The 19170-nt window shown below is 36.0% G+C and overlaps 4 protein-coding genes across 7 annotated transcripts; 2 read left to right on the forward strand and 2 right to left on the reverse strand.

Annotated features, from left to right (window-relative positions):
- Positions 1-28: 28 nt before the first annotated feature.
- On the reverse strand, positions 29-2802 carry LOC140763127 (uncharacterized). Its single transcript, XM_073101189.1, has 3 exons — positions 2643-2802; positions 2432-2542; positions 29-434 (listed from the first exon to the last, which is right to left on the reverse strand). Exons 1-3 carry the CDS (start codon positions 2661-2663, stop codon positions 321-323), a joined length of 246 nt encoding a protein of 81 aa, XP_072957290.1. The 5' UTR covers positions 2664-2802; the 3' UTR covers positions 29-320.
- Positions 2803-3446: 644 nt separating this feature from the next.
- Positions 3447-10167, forward strand: LOC140762092 (uncharacterized). Of its 3 annotated transcripts, XM_073099711.1 has the most exons (4): positions 3447-6372; positions 7423-7549; positions 8100-8201; positions 9179-10167. In XM_073099711.1, the coding sequence occupies exons 1-4, from the start codon at positions 3785-3787 to the stop codon at positions 9233-9235; spliced, it is 2874 nt and encodes a 957-aa protein (XP_072955812.1). In that variant the 5' UTR covers positions 3447-3784; the 3' UTR covers positions 9236-10167. The 3 variants fall into 3 exon arrangements, 2 of the variants coding, with proteins under 2 accessions (XP_072955812.1, XP_072955813.1); XR_012104698.1 differs by lacking the exon at positions 9179-10167 and having other exon boundaries at positions 3447-6286; positions 8100-8119; XM_073099712.1 differs by lacking the exon at positions 9179-10167 and having other exon boundaries at positions 8100-8301.
- A 174-nt stretch (positions 10168-10341) lies between these two features.
- Positions 10342-13903, reverse strand: LOC140762959 (uncharacterized). Of its 2 annotated transcripts, none has more exons than XR_012104790.1 (6): positions 13193-13903; positions 12768-12823; positions 12564-12606; positions 12089-12151; positions 11788-11902; positions 10342-10845 (listed from the first exon to the last, which is right to left on the reverse strand). XR_012104790.1 is itself a non-coding variant. In XM_073100951.1 (6 exons), the coding sequence occupies exons 1-6, from the start codon at positions 13477-13479 to the stop codon at positions 10718-10720; spliced, it is 771 nt and encodes a 256-aa protein (XP_072957052.1). In that variant the 5' UTR covers positions 13480-13876; the 3' UTR covers positions 10347-10717. The 2 variants fall into 2 exon arrangements, 1 of the variants encoding a protein (XP_072957052.1); XM_073100951.1 differs by having other exon boundaries at positions 10347-10845; positions 12689-12823; positions 13193-13876.
- Positions 13904-17302: 3399 nt separating this feature from the next.
- On the forward strand, positions 17303-18092 carry LOC140762687 (small ribosomal subunit protein eS17-like). Its single transcript, XM_073100582.1, has one exon. It carries the CDS (start codon positions 17431-17433, stop codon positions 17851-17853), a length of 423 nt encoding a protein of 140 aa, XP_072956683.1. The 5' UTR covers positions 17303-17430; the 3' UTR covers positions 17854-18092.
- The last annotated feature ends 1078 nt before the right edge of the window (positions 18093-19170 follow it).

The raw sequence follows: 19170 nt of genomic DNA on the forward strand, positions 1-19170 counted from the left end.
CATGAGAAAAGTTCACAATGACACAGCGTTCTCCAAATTTCTATGAATTCTCATCAGTTCAGTGAAAAGCATAACAATCTGAACTCATTATCATGGCCAGAAAGGGGCATGTAGCTTAAATTATAAGACATAATCCGCATTTATTAAAAACAACCACCTGGAAGAAGACTCTCAGGTATTATCCTCATTTTTCTCGGCATGAACATATGAAAGTTTGTCAAATTAGAAACTATATCATCAAGCAAAACAATTACAACATTAATGGAAGGCGGCATGATTTGTTCATTCTCCTCCATAAGTTTGGAAAGGATAGAAGCTTGTCACCACCCACGTGAGCTCAGATAAGCAACCAGTTGTCCCAGCGTCATGTCAACAGCTTTGTTCCACATATGAGCAACATTGGGAGACTTCTTCTTAGGCAGGAATTCTTTAGGCTGCAAGAAAACAAGTTCTTGTTAAATGCAATCACCTTACTTAATGGTAAAATAGATAAAACACCTCTTAAATCTCATAATCGATTAGCTCTTGAAAATTATTTGATATTCATTTATAGGTGAGTTAAGGAAGTAAAAGATATACATGATTTTTGTCCTAGCTAACATGTTGGCTCTAGATCTCGGTTAGTAATTGGGCATTTTCACAGCAGATGTTATAACCAAATTATCTGTCCTTATTATGTCAATATCTTGGTTGTGTATCTCCAAGATATCAGAGTATCAAACTGCATTTCAAAAATCGCCAAGTAAACATCTCTCTATGCCGGTCATGATGACATGGGTCAGAGCAATGTAAATATTTAGACACCTTTGGACAACAAATGATGACCGCTCTTGTCCAGCCGAGTTCAGAAAGCAAACAAAATTGGACCACACTTGAAGCTAAAAGCTTCAGTACAGACAAGAGCCTCTTGTCTAAGAACTTCAGTAGAACTCTAAACAAAAAACTCAAAATGCTAATTTGTATAGTTTACAAAATAAAGAAGATAAGTATTTCACATGTATCTATCATACATATAGGCACCACTATGAGCTATTTCAAGCTGAGATCCAGCAAGAGAACAAATAGTATTCTATCTGAACAAGTGAAAATGAACTTTACCTTTTTCCTCCAAACCAAAAAGGGCAATCTCATCGGTCACTACTTCTTGGTCTCACCCAAGAGCCAAAGTACAGAAGAGTATGATGATCAGTGTAATGTTTTTCTAATTATTCCCTACTCTTAGTTTCTAAAACCAAATTTTGTAGAGTGTAGAACATATCAAACCAGAAATAGATTATTTTCTAAACTCATAGCTCCCTGATGGCTAATGCCCTCTCCCGAACTTGAGGAAGTACAGAGCCGCAATGGTTTTAACTCGTAATTGATTCCCTATATACAATGTGCTTCAAAAGTCCATGCAACATAAGAGTCAACATTTTCCTCATCCTTCCAATCAAGTATTGGGAACTAATTCAATAAACCATAACAAATGCCCTAAAGAAACATTGTGCACATAAGCATCAAAATTTTCCCTCATACTTCTTTACCAAGTTGATATTACTTCTCAGGATATATAACAATCCAAGTAGGAATATCAATCAGTTACAACCGCCCATGAACATGATCAACAACATATTTGATCTCTCTAGTGAATGCATATAATCATTCAAGAGCCCAGATTAGCCACCATCAACAACTAGCATCTTTCACCATACCATTATAATTGTATAGTTTTCTTCGGCACGTCATGCGTGCTTATATTCAAGATAGACACACTAGGCAATCTATGAACATCAACTGGATATTTCAAATCAGCTACAATAACTTGGTAGTTGCATGTTTACAACTGGTCATCTCAAACCACTTTAGAGATTCATGTTCTTTTATTCATCTCAATAATCTGAATCATAGTCAAAAGGTTCACCATCTAACTTGAAAGGACAAACCTCAATAGTGAAAGACTACCTTATTTAACATACTTCTCAGTTCTCACAGACCTACTTCCAAATCTGTCAAGTTTTGTGACAAATTGAAGTCACAACAATATGCTCCCTTGCTGTCGTGAGTCCATGCAACTCTCCATTCTCATATTTCAATCTTCTTCCTTCCATCCCATGCCAACCCACAATTTCCTAAGTAGTTTACAGCATGCTGCAGTGTAGCTGAGCATACCAATTACATCAGCCACACAGCACGCGTCATTTCTATCCTTCAGCTATAGTCACCGTGGTACTTGTCCGCAAAACTAGAATACCAAACCACGACACTAGATCATCAAATCTTCAAACCTAATATACTTAATTCATCCGAATCCTAAAAGTAATCTAACTAAGTTGGATCATCAAACTGGGCTCTTCACAATACCCAATGCATCACAAGGGAGATCACGATTGGACAGAGAATTTATGTGGAGTTTGTCAAGAACAAGTAAAGAATACAACTCACATAGTACCTCGTATGAAACAGAACTATTCGCAGAGATAGACCGGTTTATCCCCCTGCGCTGCTCCAAGACGAACCCCCCCATGAGAACGCTCCCCAAGGTGGCCCCAAGAAGGCGCTCCTGCATCAAAACAAAGAAAAAAGTAATGTTTTTTTTTCCTGTAAAGATGGAAATTTTCCAAGGAAAGCAATGGGTAAGGTAGGGTTTGAAGTCGACGAACCTGGGCGAGGATGCTAATCATCGCCGCAGACTTGATCGGTTCCTTTCTCGCCCTTCGACTGAACCGACGAGGAGGAGGAGGAGAACGGAGTTCGATGGGGTAAGGGTAAGGGGAAGGGGAAGGGGAAGGGGATCCTTAGAGTATGTCACTATGGAACGAATAATATTACTGAAATGCCACTCGTGCATGTAACGAAGTCGGTGATGCCTTCTTTAGCCTGCCGGTTTGTATATATATATATATATATCCCCCTTCCACAAGTATTCAAACTTTGAAGGAAGACGATAAATTTCAAATTACCTTTGCCTAAAATCAAACTGCCTCTAAAGTTTTATTTATATTACCCCTCTATAGTTTAGACTATAACTTTTTCATCCAAATTTTTAAAATATACCTCTATAATATTAAATATGAATTTTCTACTCGAATTTTTAAAATGATTGAAAATGATTGCATTTCATAATTATATTATTAAAGGAGGTATATTATAATAGTTAGGTAACAATTAAGATTTAAGGATTATAATCTTAGATAGGATCGAGGACTTTCTTTTAAGTCTGGATGAATAAGTTAACTATTTCGCGTTAGTTTAAAAGCAGTAGCAATTTGTAATTTATCCTATTTATAAAGTAAATATTTATGTTATCATAACCGATCTAAGTCATAAGGCCAGTAAACTCAAATCTAAGTTCCATCAGCGAAAGATGGGAAGCTTCCATCAAATTTGTGGACGATGTGATCCCCAAAGACCAGGTCCATCCGTTTCCCCTAGCATTACAAATGTAAATATTACAAGGCAACGAAATTATTTCTTTTCTCCAATTTATTCTGTTATTCGACTGGAAGTTTCTTAATTGTTAATGCTTTGCTTTAATTCTGATAAGAGCTGCTACATGATTTATTATGCTTTCCTATTTTTATGATTAAGTAGTCAGAGTGCTTGAAGAAATGCTTACAAGAGAAGTTAAAGAGACTGTTTGATTGGTGTGGAATAATTTCGTGATTTTGATTTGGTTTGCTTATCATATAGTATAGATCTTTGGTTTAGGTCCACTTTTCGGTTTAGTTGGTAGCAAGATTTTGCCGTTGTTTGGTTGTATGTCATAGATCTATTGCATTTGACTTGGAAGAAAATAAAGGAAATGGATGCATTCTTTAATGGCCTTGATTGTCGTTTGAGGGTGTCGGGCAAGGTTGCCGACTCAATCATGATGGGAATTGTGAACTCTGCAATGGAGGCTGCATACAAGAAAAGCTTGTCAAAGGAAGGGGACTTGGAACGCTTGAATGAGAAGTCGAGGTTCTGTGAGCTTGCAATCATGCAGTTGGAGTGGTGTCTTAAGTTCTTGCAGGAAGAGATGGACAGCAACTTAGTCGAAAGTACCCATGACCGTGAACAGCTGCTTGCCGATCTTCTGGAGACACGGGATAGAATCCACCGAAGGCTTGAGGAGACTGAGATTGCAATTGCTGAGAAAGATAGGGAGTTAACAAGGAGTAGAAAAAGTGAATCAAAGCTTAGAGTAGCATTGGAAGTGAAGGGTGAAGAAATGAGCTCATTGCTAACTGCACTTGGCTCTGAAAGAGTGAAGGGTGAGAGAGCAAGTGAGCCTGTTCAATGCAGTAAAATGAGTGAAGAGAGGGATGGGGGGCATATGTTCAATGAATGGAAATGTTCGGTTGATAATCAGATTTGTAAAATTAGTGGCAAGTTGGAGAATGGGCGACAAATTCTGACAACTGTGATGCAGAAATTAGGGGGAAGCTCATCGAACATAGAGAGGGTAGACCACTGGATCGATGATACTGATGGAATGAAGACAGTAAATGACCTTTACAATATGGCACAATTGTTGATGGAATTTGAGGAGGTGATTATGGATGCTGGCATTCTTAAAGAAAGCATTGACTCTTCTTTTGAAATGATGATTAATTCTATCGAATTGTTCAAGACAGCTCTGGATGAGCATCAGTGTGTTTCTAATACTGAGAAAGAGATGTCTATTATTATTCTTAAAAACATTCTTACAGAAGTTAAGTGCAATTGCAACGTGAAATCTGGGTCTCCTTTTGTTTCTCTTCCAATCCAGTCAGACATGGACTGGTCAGTTCTCATGGATGCCATTAAAACCCTGCAAGATGATTTAGAATTGTTGACTTCTCACATATATATGCAGCCAAAGCTAGATGATGACATGGAGTTGAACATCCATCATAATTTGTCATCAAGAGCACAATTGGGGGGAAGAAGTAAATGTGACACTGGAACATTAGAAGGTAAGCTCCATAGATCTGGTGAAACTCTAAGGTGTGATAATGATGCTAGTGGTGCAGTAGATAGTCAAGAGTTCAGCAATACTTCTCATTTCAAAAGTTCAGGAAATATAGGAGGCATATCTAAAGAAAATCCATCTGGACATCTTGGTACTGATTTGACAAGAAACCAGTCCATCATACAGACGAAAACCCAAGAAATTAACGGGCTGAAAAGGGAGCTATCTAGAGAAAAAGGAGACTCATCCCTAAGATATAAGAAAAACTTTGATGCCGTTAAAGAAGCAGTTACTGTTGCCATTAAAAGATTGGATACTATTAAAGGACAGAAGGTCAAATTGGTTGTAGCTACTCCTGGCGATAACTTACTAGGCTATGAGAGAAATATGAATAACTTTCACCATAAACCAACAGGATTTGGATCCTTGGAGAAAGAAAGTAACTCACAATCACTGAGAGAAAGTCCTGAACATTCAAATAACAGGTCATGTTGCTATTTAACCGGTGCAGAGCCCTGTGAGGAGATAAGAAAGCTAATAGAATATAAAAGTGAATTGGAATTTCAATCTGGGCTATTGGAAGATACGTACCAAATACTCTTCAAAGGTTTAATCAGGAGAGAGAGCATCGAATCCTTTGATTTTTACATAAACACCCTTATCATGGAGGATACATTTAGGGTTGTCATCTGCACAATTGTAAATGAGTGGAGTGGCATTAGAGAAACTTCGGATATTGAGAGACTTCTCAAGGATGAGATTGATCGCATTGTTTTCAGTGGAATAACCAAAGACATAATAGGCATGCTTTATATGACTACAATAAAAGGCCAAGATAAACATGTACCTTTCAGTAACAATTTCGTACAACGTTTTGAGATCATGGAACCAATTGAGCAGGAACACGAAGTGAACTCGCTATCAAATGATTTTGTTTCAGGCGAGGGCTTAGATTTTAATTGTGATTCAGGGTTGATGAAACCTCAATTTTATACTAGCTTTGATGAGTTTAAATCTGGAGAAAGTAATGAATGCAATATACAAACTGTTGAAATGTTGGTTGAGAAAGATGATGCTTTCAACTTGGTCAGTGAGAAGTTTGGGAAAGCTCTGCAGCAGATAGTAAATAGTAAGATGCAGCTAAAAGAACTGGCATCAAGTCTAGGAGTAGCAGTTGACAATATGAATGCGACATGTGATCAGGTAACTTCAGTTATTGATGTGGCACATGATGGAAAACTGTCCCCACCCTTGACCATGGGATCTCCACACTGGAATTGGAATGAGCAGAAATATCTGGCACATGATGAAAAACCATCCCTGCCCTCCACCATAAGATTTCAAGATTGGAATTGGAATGAGCAGCAACATGTACTTATGCCTTTTACTCAATTTTCACAAGCATTGATGAGTTTTGAGTTTATGTCTTGTGAGAGAATAAGAACAAATATCTCAAGGTTATTTTTCTTTCAAACTGTTACCTGCCACACCAAAGAAAGCAGATTTCAATTACTATAGGAAACATTATTAGCTCAAAAAAAGTTAATTTTTCATTAGTGTATCAGTTCTCTAAATTGCAACTGCATGCATGTTGCTGAAACTTCTTTTCCAGAGGATCTTATAGCTTATTTGGCTATACTTCATCATCTACATACAGAGTAACTCTGGAGGTTGTATATTTCTTGGAGTTTATTATATCCCAAAAGAGATTATTGAAAAGCTTTCTGATAATTATGAGATAACAGCTTGCATATTGAGACATGAGGAAAATTTAATTGTGTCTTGATATTGTTATTCCCATGTGGCCATATCTGCTTCGTGAATCTGAGTATGTGTAGGACGAGATGAAGTAAGTAGACCAGAAGTTACAGTGAGTTGGTTGAGCTGATATTTTGGTGATGCATGTTAGCTTGCTACTCATGTAGATTAACGAAATTTACGTGAGTGATCATTTACATTTTCTCAATTTTGGTGTTGTAAGCTTAGTTTATTACTTAATTATCATTAGAATAAAGGTTGTTTTGGGTGATCCCATCCCAAGTCATCAGTAGTAATACAACATTCATGGGTGAATAACTCTTCAATCAGAATGAAAGTGGTTATCTATCCGGTAGTAACAATCGGTTTTACATGGATTCTTTCATACCAGATCTCTACATGTTTATAATGTATATGATATATGTACCCTTTAATGAAGATGCATTAAGAACAGCATTATAGAATTCTTACTCCAATATTAGAGAAAAGCTTTACATAGCTGATTTGACCTGATTACAGAGATAAGGTAATCAGTCACAGTCAGATTATGCTAGGTTCATGAGGCTGAAGTTAATAAGCTTAATATTATCTTTAAGTGCTAATTAAAGATGAATTTTGTACATAAAGGACTTCTGAATCTTCTTGTATGTTTATTTTATTTTTTATTATTTTTCTAATCAAAGTAACCTAATCCTAAATTTATGTTAAAATATTGATTTTGTATTGATTTTTGAAAGATCCTTTTACAGGTTGGATGATCTGAAACAGCAATTGGGTCCACTTGTTGAGCAAGTAAATTTGATTAAAAGAAAGGAAGTACTCTACAATAAGGCTTTCATGAGGAGATGTTATGATCTCCAAACAGCTGAAGCGGAGGTTAGAAAGATGTTATACTTGAAACAAGCATGAATACGATTCAGTTGAGGATGGGATTGGATGCTTTTTATTTCATAATCTGAAAATAGTTGTGATTTCGCAGATTAACATGACAAAGATCTTTCTTATTAATGTAATAGGCTAACAGTCAAGTACTAATCTAAAAAAATTAGACAGGTGTCTCCTTGTGCATAAAAGTGCATATTCTGTCTGAATAAAGCCATTTCATGCAGTGATTTCCAGTTTAGCAAAATTCTACATGCATTTCCAGTCCTTAAATTATTTCAATTTCAACAAGTCTCATGAACGTCTATAGTACATCCTAAAGTTTTATGTCTTTTGCAAGGTTGCATATGCTCAATTAAGCTGCCTCAACTTGCATGCTTTGCTATAATATTCCTATATCTGACTATAATCATAGTATATTTATGACATAGAAAGAAACATTACTAAGATTCTTATGTGTTGCCGAACTTTTCTTGCTTATATTTCACTTGCATATGAATGTGGAAAACTTCATGAATGTTTACTACAACATTCCTGATCTTAGGTTGATTTGCTCGGGGATCAAGTGGATATTCTTCTTGGCCTTATCAAGAAGACATACATAGCACTGGATCATTATTCACCAGTTTTGCAGCGTTATTTTGGGGTAATATAACTTCTTTGGTAGTAAGAAAATTAATTTTCACTGCATTTGTACATCACTTTCAGAAGTAGGTCAACCATAACCCTATCTCCTACTTGATTGTAAACTTCCTTTCTAGGACTTTCTTTCATTACATGCTCGTGGAGATTATAGCACAAGATGACACATACGGACTGCAAATTCTTTAAGGAACTTCAGCTACTGGTTTGCAATGAAGATTCCAAATATTCCTCCCTTATATATAATAGAAGAGTATTTGCTTGGCCCTTTTTTGGAAAAAATGGATTAGGAGAGATAGGTATGAAATTTATCAAGCTTTCACATGGGTATTTAGTTTTGACTTATCATGCCAGAATAGGTGGCACACTATTTGCTACAAAGTTGTCTTTAAAACACAGGAACTTTTTGCATTAGAGGAAAACATTTGGGTTGTGAAAAATCAACACTGTTGATAGAAGCCACCATTAGGTTTTCTAATCATGAAAAGCACGTGATCAAAAGAAAGACTTGTGGCCTTTGTTCTACTGACTACCACATGAAACCACACAGAGAGAAGCTTATGAATCGATTCATTGTGAACTTTGAACGCCTTTTTTCAATCAAAAAAAAAATTTCCATATCAAGTTTATTGATGTTTCCTTAAATTTCTTTGATGCTAGAAGATATGGCTGTAATCATGCATCTTATAAAATTAATAAAAGATATGCCTTTGAAGAATTACAGCAAGTAATATGAATTATGAACCACGCAAGCAAGATTATACTTATTCAGCACACACTCATCCGGGAGTTTGAGCAGTGTGTTTGTGGAGTATATCGGATACAAGCTGCTGAAAATATAAGATTGATCTCCTATTCTTCATATTTTCTTCATTCTTTAGTCTGAAGAAATTCTACCTCTTTTATTCTTAGGAAAGTAAGTCTACTTCGATATATGCTATCTTACCAGTGTACTACTGATTTTTATCTGTATATTTTCAGATGATGGAGATTCTAGATTCGCTTAAGAAAGAATTAGATGTGGAACATCATAAATGACATTTCTATCCATGCTAGCGTAAACAATCAGGAGTCTTTCCTGATTTTGTTCAGATAGAATTCCATCCAGGCAGCATTAACAGCTTCTTCTGTTCCTCTGTTTTGTTGTAATTTCTTTTCTTCTTCTTTAATTCTTTTATTCCGCTTACTTCATAGCCAAGTTTGAGGAAGCTTTAAGAGGCATATGTATTACTTCTATGGAGCTTTATTATCTGTTGCACAAATTGGCACTTTGTAGAGCTTCACTACAATGCCATTTTTGGCTTCTCACTCCTGTGCAATAAAATTTTGGGAGGAAAAGAAAATTCTGGACACAAGAAGTTTTTTGCTTATGATTGAGAACATGTAAAAAGGTCCTTGTTGCTGCTGCAGTACTAATATCTTTTAGTATTTGATATAGCAGCAAATTGTTAGGTTATTTTCTTTTTTCAAAGCAGTTTTTTTTTTCTTTTTAATTGTTGCATACTGTGGCCACAGAAGACAACCACTGTGAATGTCATGACTTCTTGCTCTGTTAGCATATTCCTGTCCACCTTCTCATGAACAAGAAGAATTGAAGGAAATAAAGCTGAAGATATCTGAGATTGAGGCCCTTCTTACTGATGAAACGATGGGTAAAAACAATAGCTTGGGAGATAAGTTTGAGTCACTGCTCGTTGTATGTGTGAACTCCCAAAGAAAGATTTCAAACATCAGAAGGTCTTGTAATGCATACACAGGTCCTCTTATTGGGAAGAACACGACTTATTCCATCACTACTCCATTAGGAAGCTGCAAAGCTCCATACACATTTGAGAAGAAAAGAAGCGAAGCATTTAGATGTCCAAATCTTGATCCCATTCTGACAATTATCAGTCAAAACAATGACAACAGTTGGAAGAAATTTTTAGTGGGTTTGGAAGCTGTGAAAAGAGAATCATTAGCTCATCTTGTTGCCCGTTCCAGGCATTCTTGATGACTAGAAGATAAAATGAAAACAAATGAGCCTATTCTTGTTTTCCAAGGTATAATTTAATTGTATTTAATCTGTAATGATAGATTTTAGTGTGGATCACATTGCATGCATGAGCTGTGTGCACTTTATTATAACAAAATATGCATTAACTATAAAAAAGAAATTATATACACTCAGTTTTATAAACTAAACTAAAGTTTTAAATACAATTAAATTGCAAAAACCTGCTTGTTCTTGCACCTTTTCTCATATAAGACTATGAAAAAGATAATGTTCACTCATAAAGACAAGGACTGGGACCACGCTAATGTGCCTAGATTAAGAATGCATCATGCATTTGCTAGGACTGCCATTACTATACAGGCAGGAAGAAACTGTGACCAAGTACTGTTGCTATGCACCATAATTAATGTTCAAGAAGGAACTGGATAGCGATATATGCAACAATTTGATGGTAGACCAGCATCTACTTGGCATTTAAACTCATTTGTGGAGACAGAAACTTTCTTAAATATACACAAAGCTAGCTACACAGCAGAATGATATCCAGAATTTGCGCGCATGTCTACTCTGTGTACACTTCTTGAACCCCATTCATGACAGCATTCCAGTGCGAGCCGAAGAGCAGTACCCAAGCCCAGCACAATGAGAACACCTACACCATTAGCTGGTTTAGTAAGTCAACAAATCCAAGTTATAACTATTCATAGATCAAAATAAAAGTCAATCAATCAGTTAGAAAGAAAATTAATTCTTTCGCTGGTTTCAGAAAGTTGTTTGTATCAAGACTAGTGAATTTGATCTGTTATACTAAATGATTCTTCCGTTTTCTATCTTGTCATGGGTTCCTAGATAAGTACATGCACAACTGATTCATATCTTTCATAAGACTCATTGTAGATAAGGAGGAACAAATAAAATTAGACAACCAACACAAGCAATGTTGCAATGAATTGCGGAAACAGGTTATCAAAATCAAAGCCAACAAACACAATGTTCAGGAAAGTTTTATATGGTTGTGAAGAAACCCGCAAAAGAGAAAGGAAACACCATGTAGTATGTTTAAAGACTAACCATATTGCATTATAGTTTTTAGAATAAATCTATAAACAGTTCCAGATTCAAAAACTTGGAATATGCATTTTCCAAATCAAGATGAACATCAACCCTCTAGATGGTGGTAAACTTATTTGCCAATACTAGATGCACCACCATCTTTAAATCTGTCCAAGATTCCTTTATGTATTTGACCTACAATGCAAAAGCATTGGTCATGACCCTACTTACGCCAAAGTATTCTTTACATTCAGTGCCAAGATTTTCTCCTTGAAAGATTTTAGGTATTACATGAAGTTGATTATACTGCAGAGTACATATTGTCATTGATACCTACTGGCATGTATTCTTATTTTTGTGAATAATGTACATAAGATCTAGAATGTGATCTTTTACTATTTCTAACAGGAATCTACAAATCAACCTGAATTTTTCATGTTCTTTCACGTTTCATCCAGAGTGTCAAGAAAACACTAGTTTTCCAAAAATTGCGACCACAAATAATTCACATGTACTAAGCCCAAACATATAGAAATTATACCGATTATGATGTTCACAGGCAATGCGGAAACACCAAGAGAAACAGAAATTAGCACATCCAACAAGAGTCCGCCTACTAGAATTGCAAATGCAACCCAGAGAGGGCTAAAGCATCCCTGTCATCACATAAGAAAAAAGAGAAAAGATGACATGTAAGGACCCAAAGGATGTGCACCAGGTCACTGGCAATGAGAGTAGTGACAGAAAACAATAGTATGAAGTATGAACTAGAACTAGACTCTTGCAGCAGATTTAATGATAAAAGTAATTATTCTTTGGGGCTCGGTTATAGTAGTAAATACCCTTCCACGTTCTCCTCGTCCCCCTCGATAGGCTGAATCAACCCTCCAAACCCAATAATTTGTCTGTTGATTAAAAAAATCAGTTAAAAGAGAACGAAAAACTCATTACTAGAAGATAGGTTAGCTATATTTCAGTGTGGATCCAGTGATTTAAAGACAACAGAAGAAAACTTGCACTAATTAGAAGTCCATCCTATATAAATAGGCTTTGCAAAACTAGGTAAAGTAGACTGACAAAGTAAATGTATAATGGGCCTCCTATAATCATAAATTAGAAATACGCATAGGAAATAATATTTAAAAGGTATAAACATAATGGATATAATATATGTACTGAATTCTGATATCACAGTCTCTAATGATAAAAACGAACACATGGGAAGTTCTTGTATCACTTTCTGCAGCAAGCACACATGACACACAAACAAGCACATTTCTATGTGCCTATATAGAGGTATAAATTGGATATACTTACACTTGGCTGGGGCTCTGGCAAAGAAATATTAGCAGCCACCTGCCTGTATACGAAAGAATCAAATTTAGAAATTTATGCTATCAGCTAAAGTTAATGCTGAAGAGTTTTCTATATAGAAGACTTACAGGCATATTTCACACTTATTTGAACCTCTAGTACGAAACCAAATATCTATACATGAGCGATGCACTTTTGCTAGCTCACCTCGGCATCTGCAGCCAAGATCAACCAGAGGTTCTTCTGATTGCTGTTGACAAACCCTGTCAAGTTTCCAAGCAATCAAAACATAAAAAAGAACGAAAAAAGCTTTTCACATACGAAAGGAATCATATAAATAACCAGCAAATATAAGTGTACTCCACAAGGAAAAATAAACCCAGATAAGCATTTTTCCTACCGTGCCTAGAAAACAATACAAAGTTCTCCGATCATCATGATATTCTTGTTTTAATAATGTTAGACCATGACAAAGGAAGTAGTTACTGTCAGCCAACCTATATAAGAGCCTATTACTGTCACAGATAAGGGCCAAAAAATCCCTTCTTCAATTATAAAATCTATCAGATCCGGTAGCTAAACTATGCTACTAGCCAAGATAAAAAATATCAGAAACTAAAATTCCATGTTACCTGCATTGCTCATCGAAACTTTCGCTCCTCGACGAGCAAATCTTCTTTGGAGCTGCCACTGCACCAACCTTCTCATCACCTTTGGCGTCCGCAACCTCCTCCGGTTGGGAGATCACGATGCTGATCGTGGGCAGCGGCGTCAAGGCCCGATCGCCGCAACCCTTCTGGTTTAAATGGAGAGGATCAAATGCAATCTTGGGACAACGACTAGAGCCCAAATCCGAATTGGGTTCAGATCCTTCTTCCCCTTCCTTCTTCGGAAGCCCGCCGCCATCATCATTCGGCATTTATTCCAGCAAATCACCCACAAAATTGCACTATGTCAGAACAACTCTTCTCGGAAATATTTCTTCGAACACCTTCATGAACTAACACCCCTTGAGAAAGAGACCTCAAATGCATTAATTATCTCGGTTCCTGGATTTAGAGTCCAGAATCAAGAGAAGACTCCCAAAACGACCTCAAACGATGCCAAGATCGAAACTTTAGGAGCAAAGTATCAACTTTTGATCAAGAGAAGGAAACCCTTTACATGTAGAGCAGGGAATGCACTTCGATGCTAAAATTACGGAGGCGTGGGCAATGAGGAAGAGACCACAGCACTCTTTATTCTATCCATCTTTTTCTTCCTTTCTCTTTCTATTCCCGTATTCATTTACGCAATCCTTTTTTCATTAAAAAAAAATTGGAAAAATTTCGAGATGTGGATAAAGGGAAGAGGAATAAAAATTGGTAATAATTGGGTGGGATAAGGTTTGATTATCTAGTCGTTGACGCAGTTGGTAATCAAAATGGCAGGAGATTCTGGTTTCAGTTCACCTGCTCTCTTTTATTGCTACAACTACAAAGTACCAGCAAAAGATTTCCAATATGAATAATGTCAATAATATCTGGATTCTTAGTAGATGATCGAAGGCAATAATGTACATAATTGAGCTTCTCTCTTTTGTCTAAGATCATATAATATAGGAATCATTATTTCTTCACCTCATAAGTTTCTTATAATTAGATTTACATGGATTCCACTCAGAGTTATTTGCCGACATATTTCTCGTTATCTATTTTCTTTTTTTATTCTATTGAAATACTCATTGCTAACTCCGCCAATGATTTCTTAAAGACTCTATTTGATCACCATTATAGCTTAATAATTGAATTCTATTATCGAAATATTATATATACATAATTTATATTCGTTGTGTTTTGGTTTTTAGATAATCTAACCTCTTTATTTAACATTAGTCTACGAGTTCATAATGCATTAACTGCACGATTAATTTTTAGGCATCGCCTTTTGTGTAATATACTCGATACATTAGGATGCGGACCATAAAAAGTTAATAATAAAAATACCAATAATTAAAAAATAATTTCTCACCAAAAATCCTAGTTTAGACCATATTTTTTTTCTTTCTTATATTTAAGAGTTCATATCTCTATTACTTTGCCTAAGAGTTGGGATCACCGGCAATTGTGGGAATTTTAATATAGTATTATTCCTAAACAAAACATCCAACCTTGCTGTAATAGAAATTAGTCTATTTTTAATCAAAATATTTGGTTGATGGGTGTGACATTTTCCTAATATAAGAAGACAAGAGGTTTTGGTAAAAGAGTTGTTTAACAAGCAAGATAACGATGTGCCTATGTTAGGTCCCAACTAGATAAACGAAAACCTTAGATTGATTAGATGTCATATATTGAGTTGAAATGGAATCTTTGGAAGGCAAACATAACAAACTAAAAGAGGAGATTAATTTCAAGTTATACTTACTAGTTAGGGGGCACCAAGCTATGCTTACAACTTGAGATCAATAGTAAATGTGACCAAACCAATGAGATCTTGCTTAGATGGTTAAAGAGTTTTAGATCATATGAGTATTCTCATATTCGATTCTCAACAATATTGGTTCGCTAGGACACCGTTAAAATTTTACTTCTCTTATTGGCCCAGCAAAGTGCTCTGTTAGGATACACTATTTTTTCTCTCGTCAAAAGAGGTTTCTCTATCGCCGCTGTCGACTTCTCCCTTTTCGTTAGAGGTTTCTCTCTCCTTTTTTTTTTTCCTTTTCCTCTATCTTCTTCTTTTGTCTCTTTGTTTCTTTTCTAGTTTTATCGTTCATCTCCCTCTCTCGTTGTCGTCCACCTCATTATCTCACTTCTTATTGACGACCGTCTCGTTGTTATTTTCTTCCTGATCTCCTCCTTGATGTCTTCCTTGTCTAATAGCTCCAATTCTTTCACCTCTTTCTTGCTTGCTACCGTCTACATCCTCGACCATGTTGTATAATCCCTCGTCGTGTACCAAACTATGCCATTGATCCTCTCCCTTCGTGGCTTTTCTTTTTTTCTTTTCTTCTCTCTCTCTCTCTGTTTTGGTTGTTGTTCACTATAAGTTTGTGGTGTTGTGTTTCATGAATGGTTTGGATCTTCATAAGTCGTGTTAGAGCAATTAGAAGCCCTAATCTCTATAGTGTGTACGTGTTAGATTTTTCTTTGGGTTAAATGTATTTTATCTTTTTGTACTTATGTCTAAAATTACTTTACCCCACTATACTTCAAAAAGTTTAAATCAATTCTTACACCGTTAGTTTTTCTGTTAAATTTAACTGAATAATGTTCAAATAATCAAAATGTCTCTAACAAAATTATCAAAATAATCATAATAGTAATATTCAATTAAATTTAAAAGAAAACTACCAATCTCATTTTAGTCATAATTATAGGAACTGATTAAAATTTTTTTAAAGTACATAAAGATAAAGTAATTTGGACATAAATATAGGAGGTAAAATATATTTAATCCTTTATTTTCTAAGCTTTTTGGGCTTGGTATATAAGATGTCCTATTGTGCTATTGATTCTCTCCAATGGGGCTTGTTCAAAATTATTTTTATTTATTTTATGAATCAAGCTTGTAATCATCTAGTTGTAATCTCATGGTTGAAATGAATAAATCTCGGCTGTCCCTTAAAGATTATTTCACTCCTATTAAAATATTATACAATAATTGTTGATAAAGTCCTCTCCTCTCTAGTCCCAATCTTCTATTTAAGAACTTGGAGGTTGGCCCATCACATTCCAATGGTCCACGAGAGATCAAGATGGCTTCTACTGTTACATAACAGGGGAAGATTATTGCATCTTTCTTTCTTCAATTTTGTGGAAGTCTAGGGTTCCCATTGTGGCTTGGCTTAATTTTATAAAATTATCTTGTATTTTTAACTTAAGCATTTAACTTATGTATAATTTTGATTAAAATATAATTATAAATTTTTTATTATATTTGATCATATTAGAAAATGAATTTAAAATTTTTTATTTTAAGACAAAGTTATAGATGATTGGATAGGCTTCTAACGCATCTAAAATAATATTAGTAATAATTGAGATGACAAAAATATGACAAAAATATTTATATTCGGTGTATCTAGTGTATCATTTATCATTTAAAATCTGATCGGCATTATTTAAAATTATTAAATATCTTATCTAACCAGATAAGAGTTAAGTGTTTAATTTGAAAGTGTACGATACTTTTGTGAAATTAAGCTAAACCATAAGAGGAAAAAAAAGTATAATTTCCTCGAAAAGTTATTATAGTATATATAAAGTTATTTGTGCTAGATAATCTGTTGGCTCCTAATACTGCACATAAACAGATGATAAATAACAGGCTGTGAAATCTACCATACTCCAATACTAGTGATTAGAGAATAAATGTGTTTTATTGAACTCATAGCTTCTCAAAAGATCTAGCTTTGATACCAAATTAAATAGTTAATTAAGTCAAAACTTAAATTATCAGAACAATTGGTGCTTTATTCTCTTAGTCTTAATCTATAGTTTGGCTCACTAATAAACCATATGCTTCTTTCTCCTAATGCAGCACAACGGCACAAGTAAGCAAACCTGGGCCATAAGGATGGCCCTTTTAGGGTTTGGGTTCATACCCAGCTATTTGGGCCCGATCCGATCCATCACCACCGTACACGCACACTCGATCACCAAATTAATCGCGTTCGTTAGATTGAGCAGGGCTGCCGTCCATGGGCGGCCGAGATCACTTAGATGTTTAGTATATTAAAGCAGCACGAAACCCTAACGCACCCTCTTCTCCCGTCCTTATATCCTCTCTTCCTCTCGCCTCCCACCCCGAACCCTAATCCTAGCTACCTCTCTCCTCCTCTTTCACTACCAAAACCCTAGCCTCTTCCTCCTCCTCATTATCATCAGCGATGGGTCGCGTCCGCACGAAGACCGTGAAGAAATCCTCGCGCCAGGTGATCGAGCGCTACTACTCGCGCATGACCCTCGACTTCCACACCAATAAGAAGATCCTCGAGGAGGTCGCCATCATCCCCTCGAAGCGGCTTCGGAACAAGATCGCCGGGTTCTCCACCCATCTCATGCGCCGGATTCAGCGCGGGCCCGTGCGGGGCATCTCGCTCAAGCTCCAGGAGGAGGAGCGTGAGCGGCGCATGGACTTCGTGCCAGATGAGTCTGCTCTCAAGGTTGACCACATTGAGGTGGATAAGGAGACGCTTGATATGCTTGCGACTCTTGGGATGGCGGATCTCCCTGGCGTGGAGAAGCAGGCTGAGGTCCCCGCTGCGCCAGTGTACGCTGGACGCGGGAACTTCGGGGGAAGGAGGCTGTGAGTGGCCCATTGGTGATTTGGTTCTGCTTTTGGTTTAGTTGTTCGATTAGATGTTATCGTTTTGGAAAAAGTTTTAACTTGGCGTTTGTTTCTTCATGTTGGCATGCTGCGTACTTCTATTTAGAATTTCAGATGAAGAACTTTAATTCTGTTGCTCGCAAAAGATCTGTTAGATCTTTGGTTACAATATGTGGATTGCAATTCTATGGCTTAATTACGTTAACTATTTAATCTCTTTAATTTCATACTGTTATTTTTATTTGCTTTTGTTTGTGTTTTTCTGTGTTTAACTTTAGTTAGATCATGCGGTTGGTAGTGTTCGTTATAATTCTTTTTTGTTAATTTTGGCTGTTTAATTTCGTTTTCTATTTACATGTTGATGCTCATTTGAAGTGATTTATTGTTCCTTATGTGGTGTAATTTTGTTTAATATCTTATATTATGTAGAATTTGTTGTTTTCTTGTGATTATTTGGAATTGTTGTTTGCATTCTATGGGCATATCTTATATCTTGAACATTTATCAGGTATGATATCTATGTGCAACTGAACAATAAAAGAAAGAAACCTTATATTAATTTAAGGTGCATTTAAGAGTTGTGGATACTTGTATGATAAAATCCTCATGACTGAGAATTGTCATCTGAGTTGTAAGCCTTTTTATTAGCACGGAGCATCTCAATCTTTTAATAAGCTTACTATGTAATTGTGGTGAACCCTTGTTGGTGTTCACAATGTTAAAATAATGATTATTTCTATAATTTTGTACACCTTTAATCCAACAGTAGCTAAGCTAGCTAATATTGCCCCTTCCCCTTCTCATACTTTGCTCTTGTTTACACAATGAGGTACTTCATGTGCACGCATGTAGTGCAGTGTCTAGTGTCTACAATGCCCTGAGGTTCACTTCTCCATAGAGCGATGATGGTTGTCTTAGTTTTGTTTTTTTCTTTGCCATTGGGTTTAAGATCCATGATTAAGGGGGAATTTGGATTCTTCTTTCTGCCTTGTGCATTGTCACAATAAGTTCCTGTTACTTTAGCGTCTCTTTGGTGCATGATAACTTTAGGGTCTGTTCGTTCTTTTCTACTACCTCCAAAGTATGGTTTGAATTTCACAAGAGACGGAATTGTAATAGCCAAAATTGAATGAAAACTAAAGCTGAAATGTATTGGTTAGCTCCGAAATTATTCTAATTTTGGTTTTTTCTGGACCACAATAGGCTAAACTATTGTATTTTGGTCTAAAATATTCATTTTTTCTAGGGGTCAACCCTGAAATCAACTGAAACCTTAACATCGATGTTCTACAGTTCTAAT

Source organism: Typha angustifolia, chromosome 7, assembly GCF_048772165.1.
Source record: "Typha angustifolia cultivar Huaian chromosome 7, ASM4877216v1, whole genome shotgun sequence".
Lineage (NCBI taxonomy): Eukaryota > Viridiplantae > Streptophyta > Magnoliopsida > Poales > Typhaceae > Typha > Typha angustifolia.